General features: G+C 40.1%; 1 protein-coding gene across 1 annotated transcript in view; it reads right to left on the reverse strand.

The window, feature by feature from the left end:
• Positions 1 to 4,166: 4,166 nt before the first annotated feature.
• The window catches only part of setd3 (SET domain containing 3, actin histidine methyltransferase), a 110,760-nt gene continuing 99,559 nt past the window's right edge, over positions 4,167 to 15,367 (reverse strand). Inside the window, exons 12-13 of the mRNA XM_034195571.1 lie at positions 12,012 to 12,172; positions 4,167 to 5,065 (exon numbers count right to left, since the gene is read on the reverse strand). Of these exons, the coding sequence (XP_034051462.1) occupies positions 4,610 to 5,065; positions 12,012 to 12,172 (617 nt within the window). The 3' untranslated portion in view covers positions 4,167 to 4,609. The remainder of the gene's footprint in view (positions 5,066 to 12,011; positions 12,173 to 15,367) is intronic.

Raw genomic sequence — 15,367 nt, forward strand, 5'->3', positions numbered from 1 at the left:
ATGACACTAAAGATAATCTTATATCAGATACTCCTTCTGTGTGTGGTGTGTTAAGAGTGCTCTGATCTGCTTGGAAGGGCGTCAGGAACGCTCCGATCGCAAATCAGGGATATTCAACATGTTGGATTTTTTTGGCCCGATATCGCAGCGTGTGTTGTGTCCTCCAACCACAAACGAGCATGCAGCCTGCTGAATGCAACGTGCAGCCAATCAGAAAGCGAGGTGATGGACGTATGGAGCGAAATCTAAAATCAAAACAGCTGTTCTGACTTACCAGAAAGTCCGGTGGTCACGCTGTCTCCACTCCTTTAAAGAACGCCTTTTCTTTTTGTATTGTTTTTTTCCCTCTGTTGTAAATACACTGAAGTCACGTTTAATCTCAAAAGATTTTGCGAGATTTCCTGTCTGAACTGTAAATGTTCGTGTGTGAAATCTGTTTGTGTATGGTGCTGTCCTTACCGTGTAGCTGCACACCACACACTGTACAACCAAACCTGTTAGATCCATGATTTTTTTTTATCTTCACGTGTGTGGTCTCAGGTTTTGGAAACCTACAGATAATTTTAAAATCCTGTCGTGTGAACCAGGCTTAATTCAATGTCTTCCTCTCATCCATGAAGCCGTGACAGGTGAAGTGACAGGGAGGTCACAGCATCTCCATTCACACCAGCTTCTGGTGGCTTCCCTCACCAGTCCCTGTTTACATAGACTCAGTGTTTGAGGTCAAACTGTTCTGGTTAATGGTTGAACTGCAAAGAATTGTATTCCCTTTAAAAGGTCTGCTGGGTTAAATACAACCCCTGGCAAAAATTATGGAATCACCGGCCTCAGAGGATGTTCATTCAGTTGTTTAATTTTGTAGAAAAAAAGCAGATCACAGACATGACACAAAACTAAAGTAATTTCAAATGGCAACTTTCTGGCTTTAAGAAACACTAAGAAATCAGGAAAAAAAATTGTGGCAGTCAGTAACAGTTACTTTTTAGACTAAGCAGAGGGAAAAAAATATGGAATCACTCAATTCCGAGGAAAAAATTATGTTATCACCCTGTAAATTTTCATCCCCAAAACTAACACCTGCATCATATCAGATCTGCTCGTTAGTCTGCATCTAAAAAGGAGTGAACACACCTTGGAGAGCTGTTGCACCAAGTGGACTGACATGAATCATGGCTCCAACACGAGAGATGTCAATTGAAACAAAGGAGAGGATTATCAAACTCTTAAAAGAGAGTAAATCATCACGCAATGTTGCAAAAGATGTTGGTTGTTCACAGTCAGCTGGGTCTAAACTCTGGACCAAATACAAACAACATGGGAAGGTTGTTAAAGGCAAACATACTGGTAGACCAAGGAAGACATCAAAGCGTCAAGACAGAAAACTTAAAGCAATATGTCTCAAAAATCGAAAAATGTACAACAAAACAAATGAGGAACGAATGGGAGGAAACTGGAGTCAACGTCTGTGACCGAACTGTAAGAAACCACCTAAAGGAAAAGGGACTTGCATACAGAAAAGCTAAACGAAAGGCATCATTAACACCTAAACACAAAAAAACAAGGTTACAATGGGCTAAGGAAAAGCAATTGTGGACTGTGGATGACTGGATGAAAGTCATATTCAGTGATGAATCTCGAATCTGCATTGGGCAAGGTGATGATACTGGAACTTTTGTTTGGTGCCTTTCCAATGAGATTTATAAAGATGACTGCCTGAAGAGAACATGTAAATTTCCACAGTCATTGATGATATGGGGCTGCATGTCAGGTAAAGGCACTGGGGAGATGGCTGTCATTACATCATCAATAAATGCACAAGTTTATGTTGATATTTTGGACAATTGAAAGGATGTTTGGGGATGATGAAATCATTTTTCAAGATAATGCATCTTGCCATAGAGCAAAAACTGCAAAAACATTCCGTGCAAAAAGACACATAGGGTCAATGTTATGGCATAGGGTCAATGTCAATGAGCAGATCTGATTTGATGCAGGTGTTAATTTGGGGGATGAAAATTTACAGGGTGATTCCATAATTTTTTTCCTCAGAATTGAGTGATTCCATATTTTTTTCCTCTGCTTGGTCTAAAAAAGTAACCGTTACTGACTGCCACAATCTTTTTTTTCTTGATTTCTTATAGTGTTTCTTAAAGCCAGAAAGTTGCCATTTGAAATGACTTTAGTTTTGTGTCATGTCTGTGATCTGCTTTTTTTCTACAAAATTAAACAACTGAATGAACATCCTCTGAGGCCGGTGATTCCATAACTTTTGCCAGGGGTTGTACCTGACTGCAACAGAGTGTCAAATTGCCCTTGAGCAAGACAGTGAAATGCAAAATCTTGCTAAACCTTTGGCCATATTGACCTCACATAAACATGGGATCAAATTAACATGCAATAACCCCAACAACGGGGCACCTTATTTTAGGCACTGCAATGCCAACAATGTCAAAATAATGACCTACTAAATGCACGGGTTTGAACATAGCATCTGGTGTTAGTTTTACACTTCCAAGAACTGGATACATTTAAACCTGAATCACTGCAAACTGTGTACATAGTAAGGGCCATTCCAGTTAATGCTAATGACCCATTTTTAAAAAGTTGGAATTTAATTAGTGCATTATGTTAGGATCTAAAGATCTGAAGGTGTTTTACCGCAAAGAAGCACCCACTGATGATCTCTGCTCCATCAGTGCAGGTACAGTAGTGTTCAGAATAATAGTGCTATGTGACTAAAAAGATTAATCCAGGTTTTGAGTATATTTCTTATTGTTACATGGGAAACAAGGAACCAGTAGATTCAGTAGATTCTCACAAATCCAACATGACCAAGCATTCATGATATGCACACTCTTAAGGCTATGAAAATGGACTATTTGTTTTTTTGTTTTTTTTTAACTAAGTAGAAAAGGGGGGTGTGACATATCCAAACTGATCCATGATATATATAGGCCCAACACCATAGTAGGAGAAACATGCCCATATCATGATGCTTGCACCACCATGCTTCACTGTCTTCACTGTGAACTGTGGCTTGAATTCAGAGTTTGGGGGTCGTCTCACAAACTGTCTGCGGCCCTTGGACCCCAAAAGAACAATTTTACTCTCATTCCACAAAATATTCCTCCATTTCTCTTTAGGCCAGTTGATGTGTTCTTTGGCAAATTGTAACCTCTTCTGCACGTCTTATTTAACACAGGGACTTTGCGGGGGATTCTTGCAAATTAATTAGCTTCACACAGGCATCTAACTGTTACAGCACTTACAGGTAACTCCAGACTGTCTCTGATCATCCTGGAGCTGATCAATGGGTGAGCCTTTGCCATTCTGGTTATTCTATCCATTTTGATGGTTTGTTTTCTTCCACGCGTCTTTTTTTGTCCATTTTAAAGCATTGGAGATCATTGTAGATGAACAGCCTATAATTCTTTGCACCTGCATATAAGTTTTCCCCTCTCCAATCAAGTTTTTAATCAAACTACGCTGTTCTTCTGAACAATGTCTTGAACGTCCGATTTTCCTCAGGCTTTCAAAGAGAAAAGTATGTTCAACAGGTGCTGGCTTCATCCTTAAATAGGGGACACCTGATTCACACTTCTTTGTTCCACAAAATTGACGAACTCATTGAATGCCACACTATTATTGTGGACACCCCCTTTTTGTAGTTTTTTTTTTTTTTTACTAATAGCCCAATTTCATAGCCTTAAGAGTGTGCATATCATGAATGCTTGGTCTTGTTGGATTTGTGAGAATCTACTGGTACCTTGTTTCCCATGTAACAATAAGAAATATACTCAAAACCTGGATTAATCTTTTTAGTCACATAGCACTACTATTATTCTGAACACTACTGTATTATTCTGTCACCCTACCTGAAGGGGGGCGTGGGGGGGGAACAAGACAGGAAAGGAGATAAAAACTGAAGGAGAGTTCTTGTTTTCCCACATAAATGAAATGTGACAGATGTAAGCCAGTATGGCTGTCTTCAGTACAATCTCAGTTAAATTCTCTACACCATTTTAGCAAAATAGATTAAGGACATTCCTGTACTTTAGAAGGACATTCTAAAGGACAGGAAAAAGGAGAGGAAGCCTGTCACACTGACCACTAACTAATTAGTTTATATCTGATCTTTCTGGCTCCTTATTAAAACTTTATATTTTGGGGTGGGGGTAGTAATGGCCGTTACTCAGCAGCACACCCAAAATGAGCTGGGGAATATGATTGTCAACTCACAACAAGCTGGACGTATATGGAGACAAACTGCAGTCATAAACCAAAGCGCCTCACGCGATTACAGAGACTAACTCCATTTTTGTCTGTAAGTGCAGGAACCAGTTCTGTGGAGTCTTCTTTTTTTTCCCCCCGCAAAGCCGCCGTCGTCTCACTGCGTAAATCAGCCCATCACTTCAACAACATGTAGTCTTATTTGAAACGGCATGCTGTTCTGCAGAGAAGGCCCAAGGGCACGCTGGCAGTGTTTAACAAATGGCATGTTCAGCAGAGGACAGCTAGCTAAAGCCACGGTAGATGGACATACTGACACTTAAACTCGACTTCAGCATCTATATTCCTGTTCCAGAAGGATAGAATAAATAAGCAGGTTTTATTGACTGTTCTCTTTGGGATCATCTTCAGTTCGATTGTCTTCTCTTTGGCTCAAACTTCCATCACAGTCCAAAGCTGAACTAACATCTTTGCTGACCTCTCGAGTTTCTGGACCAGAATCTCCATTAGCTTCCACGTGCACATCATACGCAGCCTTCTCTCCATTCAGTAGATGCTCCTCCTCCTGGATCTCCTGGCTTCCTTCTACCTCCTCAAGTTTGCGCAAAATAATAGGAAGCTTCGTGTCTGCATCACTGTTCTCCAGCAGAGCAATTTCACTTTCTTCATAACAAGGCAAAGGAGTGCCCTCTTCCAGCTTTTTCTGGAAGTGCAGCCTCTTGGCTCGTCCGCTAGCCAGTGCTTTCTCCAGGATCTGCTTCTCAGCTAATCGAAGTTGGATGGCCATGCGGGAATGGACAGAGAGGTCAGGTTTCTCCAGCATGGAGCGGTCCTCCTACAAGATGGAGGAATACAGAGAGATGGGAGGCAGAAGAGAAAAGGAAGAAAGTACAAAACATTTAAAGAAGTGGTTCTATATTCAGTACCAACAGGACTTCACAGGATGGCCAGGATAATGAAATATGGAGTAAAAATTTATACGGGATGGCCAGGATAATGAAATATGGAGTAAAAATTCATGAAATTTCTTCCAAATAAAATGTATGAATAAAGAAAGGAGGAAATGTCTGAGATAAGCACTTTTTTTTTTTAAAGAGACAACAGAGTGGGAGCAGCACTATATGAAGTAACAGAAGAATTTACCATTACTTAAAATGATGTCTCAACCTGGCCTCTATTTTTAGATGTTTTGGGTTCAACTTGTCACAAAAACAATGAAAATAAGTCCACCGTTCAGTTAAATTTTCAATTAATTTCATTTATATAGCGCCAAATCACAAAGAGCAAGAACACAGGCGACAGTGGTGAGAAAAAAAACTCCCTCTGATGATTTTGAGGAAGAAACCTCAAGCAGACCAGATTCAAAGGGGTGACCCTCTGCTTGGGCCATGCTACTGACAATTTACAATACAAAAAATATACAGGAAATTTTGGTTGTCTATGCTGGTGCACAGGACGGTAGGCCAGCAGAGGAAAACACCCACTCCCACCGCTGGATGGAGCCACACCTCAAAGAGAAAAAACAATTAGGCAGCAAAAAGACAAATACAGTATAATTTGTAAGCAAGCATTAACTAACAAGAAAAACAGAAGAAATACTAAGGTGATCCCCAGCAAGTAACCCTAAGCTTCACTAAAAGACCCAGACTTTAGATAAAGTTGAGGCAGCGGCCCGCTCTGTTTAATAATAAAATTAATTTAAAAGAGTGAAAAACATTGTACCATATATGATGCCAGTATGCTAGCCATACGAAAGGGAAAATGAGTGCATCTTAAGTCTGGACTTGACAGTCTCTACAGAATCTGACTGTTTTATTGACAGGGAGATCATTTCACAGAACAGGTGCATAAGAGAAAGCTCTGTGACCTGCAGACTTTTTATTCACCCTAGGGACACAAAGTAGTCCTGCACCCTGACAACACAGAGCCGGGGCTGGCACGTAGGGTTTAAGTAGGTCAGCTAAGTAGGGAGGCGCTAGTTCATGAATAATTTTATAGGTTACAGAACCTTAAAATCTGATCTCACTGGGACAGAAAGCCAGTGAAGAGATGCCAAAATGGGGTGTAATGTGGTCAAACATTCTGCTTCCTGTCAAAGGTCTAGCAGCAGCATTTTGAACCAATTGGAGAGCCCTAATACTGGACTGCGGTAAACCAGAAAATAGAACATTGCAGTAGTCCAATCTAGAAGAGTCAAATGCATGAATCAGGGTCGCAGCATCAGCCACAAACAGGATGGGATGAATCTTCGCTATATTTTGCAGGTGAAAGAAAGCAGTCCTTGTAATATCTCTAATGTGTAGGTCAAAGGACAATGTAGGATCAAAAATTACCCCAAGGTTCCTCACTTTGTCAGTGTGATGTATGACACACGAGCCTTGTGTCATACATCACAATTAGGCTAAGCATTACCTAGTCAAATTGATGCCGATGTCTCACTGGACCAAGAACCATCATTTCAGTCTTGTCAGACTTTAAAAGTAGGAAATTGCTAGACATCCAGCTTTTCACTGATACAAGGCAATCCTCTAAGGATTTTATGTGGATGAGATTACTGGCAGTTATAACCGATTATCAGCACAGCAATGAATGGTAATCCCCAAATGCCGCAATGTGCCCAAGGAGTGCCACATAAAGGGAGAAAAGCAGGGGGCCTAAGACAGTACATGTACCGTATTTTAAGGGCATACAAATTGCAATGAATCATAAGTCGCACCTTTTTCTACATGTAGAGCTCACTTTGTAACAGCATTTCTTTGTGGAGTCGAGTTTAATAATGGACAAAAACTCAGCGTTAGCACATGTGCACACAACAGCATTTGCCTTTATTTAACATAAGGACTGTTAAATCCCATGAATATGCAAAAAGTAAGGCCCTTACCCTAACCCTAACCGTTAAATCCCAAGAAAATGCAAAACAGAAAAAAAAAAATTTGATTGTCAACATACTGGACAGTGTTGCCACAGTTACTTTGAAAAAGTAATCCAATTACTGATTACTCCTTGAAAAAGTAACTTAGTTACTTTACTGATTACTCAATTGTAAAAGTAACTAAGTTAGATTACTAGTTACTTTTTTAGTTACTTTCCCCAGCTGCCGACAACAACCCACGTCAACATGACAATGATACCTGTTTTGCCAAAACTCACTTTATAGTCACCCTTTCTTGACTTCAATGAAAATAAATACTTGTTTTATAAAAAGTAAAATAAAGACCTCTTTCTTGACCTCATATTTAACTGTTGACAGCACTGTAACAGTAAAACTTGCAATTTCAAACCTACATTGTTTATAAATGTAACTATTAAATTCTAACATTTTTCTAACATTTAAATTCTGTCTAAACATTTTACTTGTCGAAATTATTATTATTTTAAGCAATATTAGTAGTTGTAGTAAAAAACGGCTTCAAAACTGGACCTTTAATCTAGGGGTGTTGTGGGGGAGGGGGGCACATCCTTGCCCCACGCCCCCATTCCATCTGGATTCGCCCCTGCTTTGGCGTTTGAGCACAAAGAATGGATAACATTTATTTATGCAGAAAACATGACCAGATTTCCAGGTAAGAAAGTTTTATTGCGTTTTAACATCATGTGGTCCTCAGAAAGAGAGTTTAGGTGCATTTGAGTGGAAAATAGTGTTAGTTATTGACGCGTCGCAGAGGATCAGCTGTTTTTAACGAGACGATACAGAGCAGCTCAGCTCAGAATTCTAAATAAAGGAGGAAAAAAAGTATAAAAATGTCTTTGTAAAGCTCAGTGCAGGTGTGCTGATCACCGCGCTTTAAGAGGTGAGGACGAGTCGAGCAGCTGCAAAAAACTGTGGATGAAAAGCTCACAGCTCGCTTAAAGTGGGCAGTTCAGTCGAACCCCGACCCCCTGCCCACGGACCAAGTTTAATGCTGCTATCGACCCACAATGAAAAATAATAGTAACGCACAGTGACATGGAGAAGTAACTTTAATCTGATTACTGATTTGGAAAGATTAACGCGTTAGATTACTCGTTACTAAAAAAAAGTGGTCAGATTAGAGTTACTAAGTAACGCGTTACCGGCATCACTGATACTGGATGGTATGTAATGCACTTTGTAAAGATAAAATAGACCGTTGTCACATTCTCAATGCTCAGTAATGTGCAAATCTTGTGTGACGAAGCGTGAGCTCCCACCTCTGATGTTAACATGAGGAGTGGTAAACGCATATTCGTCAAAAACACATACAGAGCAGTTCTCACAGCTTAATCCACAGGGTGGTGATCGGCCACGATCCAAAAAGTGCTAAAACAGGATGAAAATGTTCAATCCGGCTTACCTCCCAACAGGCTGGTTTATGAAGACGGGTCACAAAGGCTGAACAAAAATTAAGTTACGACAACAATAACTTAGCATTTGTTTCTCTTCATTGAATAAACTTATTAGAAAATAAAAACACTTGTGTAGTTCATGCAGTTTCTCTTTATAAATACATTTGCTGAAGATCTAAGGGTTTAACCCTCTGGGGCCGATGCCGCCGTATACGACGGCTGACACCAAGCTTTACTAAATTATAAATAACTTTTTAATGATATGAGACGGAAACTTATTTTTTTTTGCTGAAAAGTTAACTCCGGACTTTCGAGCCACCGTCCACCATCTTTGTACTCCTCATAGAAGCTGTGTGAAGACGTGAGCAATGTGAGTGTCCAATCGGAATTGGTTCACAGTCACATGGGTTTCCAAAATCCAATTGCAAGGCAGACTCACCTCACATGACACACCAAAGATTGTTTTTACGAGTGATGTGTTACTAGTTTATTATAGTTTGCTGTGTTTTGAATAAATGTGTGGAAAATTATTTTTTGCTTTACTTTTTCCTTTCTTATTTCTGATTGTAAACCTTTATTACACTTATAAAGCACAACTATAGCATAGATATTTTGATAGAACAAGTTGTCCTAAAAAAAGAGACATAAAACTTGACTGTGGGATGCAGGGAGAGCTGTTAACAGCAATAATAAAACATTTATGCCAGGCGAGTGAACTGTCCAAAAAATGCCCTCGGACCCCAGAGGGTTAAACACTGAATCTGAAACATGACGGTAGATGCGTGATACGACATGGAATAAGTCTCTTTGCCAAAGGGTATGCCATGTGACGTCAGTGACCCTATGGCCTTGGCAGAGGTTTGCGCTCTGCGAGTGCTTCTAGTTGTATAGTGATAAAAAAAAGTTTAGAAAGGTTAAAAATATAAAAGGTTTAAAATATAAAGTTGGCTGCCCCTTTAAACAATGTGTAAGACTCCTGAAAATAATACAGTGACAACATTACATTTAGCACTTCAAAGTATAGAGCAAAGAACAAAGGCAGTAAAACTCTAAATTAAAAGTAAAAGTCAGGTTCCTCCTTCGGACACATTTTTTAAAAGACTTGAGGTACTACAAACAAGTGGAAATGCATGAAGTTTTGGTTTTCACAGACTTCACATCAGTCATGAAGGACGCCCAGATTAACACCCAAGAATGAACAAATTTTAGTCCATAAGGCTGAACAAAAGCCCAAAATCACAACTGAGGAGCTGACTGAATTGGGGGCATCAGGCAGACGTACATCATTAACCATTAGAAGACGAGCGTACTATGAAAGGAATCATTGCATTATATCAACTCAAAAAAGCACAGTCTCCTTGTAAAATGGGAACAGACCCATCCAAGGACATCACCATAGTGTTTATTAAAGCTTTAATTGTTATTTTAAATCATATGCAATGTTTTGGGCCCTCCATTGAAAAACATTTCATGATAACAGTTGCACAGGTGTATTAAATAAATTTAAAAATTTCTTGAAGTGATAAAATGTGCTGTTTGCAGGACTGCAATAGGGCAGCGCAGCCTCATTTGAAACCCTACGTGATAGCGCAGGATTTGATCACATATGGGGACAACCGGCACAAACACGGCAGAGAATCCCCGGGCGGAGTGTGGGACTTGCAGCACAAACCATATACTCGCTGTCACCTAGCGGACCTGCCAGTTTAAAATGGTTTTCGCTGAAACCCCCACCCTCTGAATGGTTTGTGTCGGCACTCCCACACTCCGCTAGGGGATTAATCTATTCCCACAAACTGCGTCAATTCCAACTGGAAAATTGTGTACCGTTTTGTTTTTGGCTGCAATTACCGAAGCAGTCGCAAAAAGTGCAGGGGGTTTTTTTTTCGGTTCCCAGTGGAGAAGGGAAGACGAGGCAAACGTGAGAGGTCGTGTCAGTAAGTGTTAGCCTACACAGCTAATCAGGGTAGCTGCTTTCTCTCACCTGCACCACTGCCTCGAGTTGTTTGCACTCCACAACATGTCCACTTTCCACCACATCGTCACTTTTTCTTTGCATTTTCACTTTGTTTGCGTGTAATTTGCCCAAAAATTCAGAAAGTGCCGTGTTTCTGTCCCTGGAAGTAGAAAAATTATGTCATGTGTCATACACTCAACAAAAATATAAACGCAACACTTTTGGTTTTGCTCCCATTTTGTATGAGATGAACTCAAAGATCTAAAACTTTTTCCACATATACAATATCACCATTTCTCTCAAATATTGTTCACAAACCAGTCTAAATCTGTGATAGTAAGCACTTCTCCTTTGCTGAGATAATCCATCCCACCTCACAGGTGTGCCATATCAGGATACTGATTAGACACCATGATTAGTGCACAGATGTGCCTTAGACTGCCCACAATAAAAGGCCACTCTGAAAGGTGCAGTTTTATCACACAGCACAATACCACAGATGTCGCAAGATTTGAGGGAGCGTGCAATTGGCATGCTGACAGCAGGAATGTCAACCAGAACTGTTGCTCGTGTATTGAATGTTCATTTCTCTACCATAAGCCATCTCCAAAGGCGTTTCAGAGAATTTGGCAGTACATCAAACCAGCCTCACAACCGCAGACCACGTGTAACCACACCAGCCCAGGACCTCCACATCCAGCATGTTCACCTCCAAGATCGTCTGAGACCAGCCACTCGGGACAGCTGCTGGAACAATCGGTTTGCATAACCAAAGAATTTCTGCACAAACTGTCAGAAACTGTCTCAGGGAAGCTCATCTGCATGCTTGTCGTCCTCATCGGGGTCTCGACCTGACTCCAGTTCGTCGTCGTAACCGATTTGAGTGGGCAAATGCTCACATTCGCTGCCGTTTGGCACGTTGGAGAGGTGTTCTCTTCACGGATGATGCGAAGGAGATGTGTTGCACTGCATGAGGCAAATGGTGGTCACACCAGATACTGACTGGTATCCCCCCCCAATAAAACACAACTGCACCTTTCAGAGTGGCCTTTTATTGTGGGCAGTCTAAGGCACACCTGTGCACTAATCATGGTGTCTAATCAGCATCTTGGTATGGTACACCTGTGAGGTGGGATGGATTATCTCAGCAAAGGAGAAGTGCTCACTATCACAGATTTAGACTGGTTTGTGCACAGTATTTGAGGGAAATGGTGATATTGTGTATGTGGAAAAAGTTTTAGATCGTTGAGTTAATCTCATACAAAATGGGAGCAAAACCAAAAGTGTTGCGTTTATATTTTTGTTGAGTATATTTGACCCCTTTAGCGCCCGCCCTCAAATGAGCCCATATCCTGTAACTGTGGTTATAATGGGATCTTAAGGCTGCAGACAAGTGCAGCAAAGGGCCCCATGAATACTTTAAATCTGCCTCAGTCTATAATCTAAAGTGGTTGGGTGTGTTATATACCGCCACTTTAAGGCCCTGTTTTATTCACACTCTGGTACATAGCAGACTGACCTCTGAAGTGGTTTTGTAGGTCTTGAGGAGCAGAGCAGCTCGGGTCTCAAGGAAAGTCCATAACTTGATCTCATTTTCCCAGCTGACAGGGAAGTCACTGTTACCCAGGGTGAAGATCTTATTGATGGCAGACTCTCCTAGAAGGTAGTCCTTGAGTTCCTCTAAAATACATCAATTATTAATCACTTCATCAAAAAATAAAAAAAATACCAGATTTAAACCACCAAAACAGCCCCCCCTCCACTTTTCACTTTATGCTAAATAATATACAATATACAAATATACTATCTGAACCATCCATGGTAAGTAAGCAAGTCAATTAAAATTTATAGAGCACGGTTCAAGAACAGCAGTCACAAAACGTTTTACACCAAGAGAAAAGCAATTAATACAGCAGTGAAAATACAATAAAAAAAATATATTAATAATATTCAACAACATGGGGGCTATAATATTAAAAGCACACTCTCCTTTGGTTTTCAGTCTGGAGGGAGGAACTATCAGATATTTCTGGACAGAAAGCCACAGAGACCTATGGAAGTAAATTCCAGCCCAGCCAGCTGTAGGAGTGACTGACACACACACACACACACACACACACACACACACACACACACAGTTTGAGCAAGCCATCAAATGTTAAATTTTCAGGTTTTTCTGCAAACCAGATTATGGACTATGCCAGGACATTATTGCTGTAACAATCCATGTCCAGAGGCAGTGAGGTCCATTTGAAAAGCGAGCGAGAGAGAAAAAAGTCCTATGCATGGTGAGTAAAACTAAGTAAAATGTAATGATTGATTCAATTAATTTGTTTAAAGTAGACCTGCATTGAAATAAATGTGGTCAGATTTCAGAAAGAAATAGCTGATATGTATTTATAAGACCCTTGTGAATGCAGTAAAGTAAATCTGTAAGCCCAAATTTGTAATTCAGCGGAGAAATCTTCGTTTAAAAATGACAAATTTGCAGCTAAAATTTAGCCCTCTGTGAAAACAGTTTGTACAGCCGTATCATTTCCATGACGTCAGCAACAAGACGACGCGTTCCCGCCTTCAGTCCGATCCCGCATTGAAATTGATTTTATCTGTTAGTAATGTTACTTATACACGTCCTGGTTTCAACATCCAAAAGTAAGCTGCAATGAATGTGAGATACAGATCTGTGTGCTCAGATCAGCAACAACATCGACAGCGGGCACTGTTGAGAGAGGTTTATATATTTTTAATGACTGGGATTCTTTGCGGGTCTCGCCTCCGGTACCATCGCGGTATATGGAGGCGAGACCCGCAAAAGAATCCCAGTAGATTTTCAATGCGACACCACTCAATCAAACGGGCGTATGAAAAAGTCCCACAAAATAATTTTCAAGCACAAATAAATGTGTACTCACCAAACGTGCCGCAAGACAATATGAAGTTTTAAAAAAAAGTAGATCCTTCTGTATAAGACAAGAAAAAGGTGCAGATGCAAACTGACGTAAATCCACAAATTACAATTGGCGCAATGCATGCTGGGAGAGGGTCTTGTCCGTGACGTCTCGGCAGCGTCCATGATGAGAGGGACAATTTGCGGAGGGCTAAATGTTAGCTGTAAATTTGTCATTTTCAAATTAAGATTTCTCCGTTGAATGACAGATCTGGGCTTGCAGATTTACTTTACTACATTCAGAAGGATCTCATGTGTAAATGTAAGTCATTTTTTGTTCAAAAAATCTGACTGCATTTTTTTCAATGCAGGTCTCCTTGAATTTTTTGTTGTCTTTTTTTTTGGCAAAGTTTCGACCCAAACTCAAACATAATGTAGGTTTATTTTATAACATTTTGCAAAACTACAGCTCACTTTAATGAAGAGAGCATTTATCTGGAGGGAATTCCATGGCAAATATTGTCTCGTCCTTCATCGCCATGTTGTAAGCAAACTGCAGGAGGAAGCGCATGTGTGCGTGTGCAAGGTTTTGAGACGACCTGTGATCTGACCCACTTGTGCCTCCTTCAACTTTGTGTCTTTTTCTTGCACTTTCAGTCACTTTAACAGGTTTACCGTGTTTAGCTCTCCTGACTTCCATGACTATGTCATTTATGAGATCGGTTTAAATTTCATTCCCAGCATGGTTGTGCAGCTCTTAGAAAAGTACACGTGATATATGACGTTACCACATGTATGTCATGACATGTGATTGCTTAAATTTCGACAAAATTTCTCTGACAGTGTGAATTTTGATCATACTGACATTAAATATTATGAATCCCTTATTTAGTAAAGGCTGAGTAATAAAATGAAAGTGGCAGAAAATTCTTTTTATGACTTAAATGTTAAAAAACCCAAAGGCTACATTCCTCTAAGGTGGAAAGGGCCTTTATAGTGCAGCAAATAAATACTTCACATGGTGATACAAGCACCAAATCCAGCACAAATTCTCCTTAGACATTGCTCTTTTGAAAGAAAAGAAAAAAAAAGCAACGGGTCACTTGAATTTTCAGTAGGTGGCTACGTAGGGGTCAACTGAATTACACAGGGGTTAAAGTATAAAAATGCTGCAGTCATATTGAAAACTATACCACATTTGTCTGATCATAAATATTCCAAAAAGGTATAGTTTGGACCATCTATGACTGAATGTTATGGAGTTATAGGGTAAAAACCTTAAGAATGGTGACAAAGGTTAATTTCAGTTTGTACAGGGGTCAAAAGTTAAAGCTGCTCCAATTTTAGTAAAAAATGGTGTAAATTGTTGAGCTACTTGGATTAATAAATGGAATAGTTTTGACTGTGCTGAATGTTTGGTCTCCAAACTAAAGGTCAAATAATGTTGATGTCCATTGAATTCTATGACATGTGACATATGTTACCCCGTAACGTGATAACTAAGTGTAACCCAGTGTTAAAAATGAGATAAATAAAATGAATTTTTTTTTTACCGGAGCATAAATAGTGATAAAATAACAGAGAGATAGAAGTTCATAAGTATGTTGACATAAACATACTAAAAGAAAAAAAAAAAAGAAGAGTTAAGGAGTTGTAAGCTTAAGTTAAAATGTTGTTTTGATTGACACACTGAGCAACCAATAGCAGTAAGCCTGGTGTGATATTAACCAATAAGGTCAACGGTTGAACCGCGGGGCATTGCACAACGCTGCGCCTTGCTCAGTCTTTCATCAGACGCTGACCAGAGAACCCCCTGCTCGTGTGTTACGCGTGGAAATTGGTTTTCCTCTATGGATACAATTGTTGCTGGATACTGAAGTGCCGAGTGCCCGTGGAAGCCTCAGGAAACCCCGTAGCCTTGTTAGCACATTGTGCCCTGTATCGGTCAGGTTTTATGTTGGGATCAAAGTCCGAATCGCAGACATGCA

This window comes from Thalassophryne amazonica, chromosome 19 (assembly GCF_902500255.1).
Source record: "Thalassophryne amazonica chromosome 19, fThaAma1.1, whole genome shotgun sequence".
In the NCBI taxonomy this organism is placed as follows: Eukaryota; Metazoa; Chordata; class Actinopteri; order Batrachoidiformes; family Batrachoididae; genus Thalassophryne; species Thalassophryne amazonica.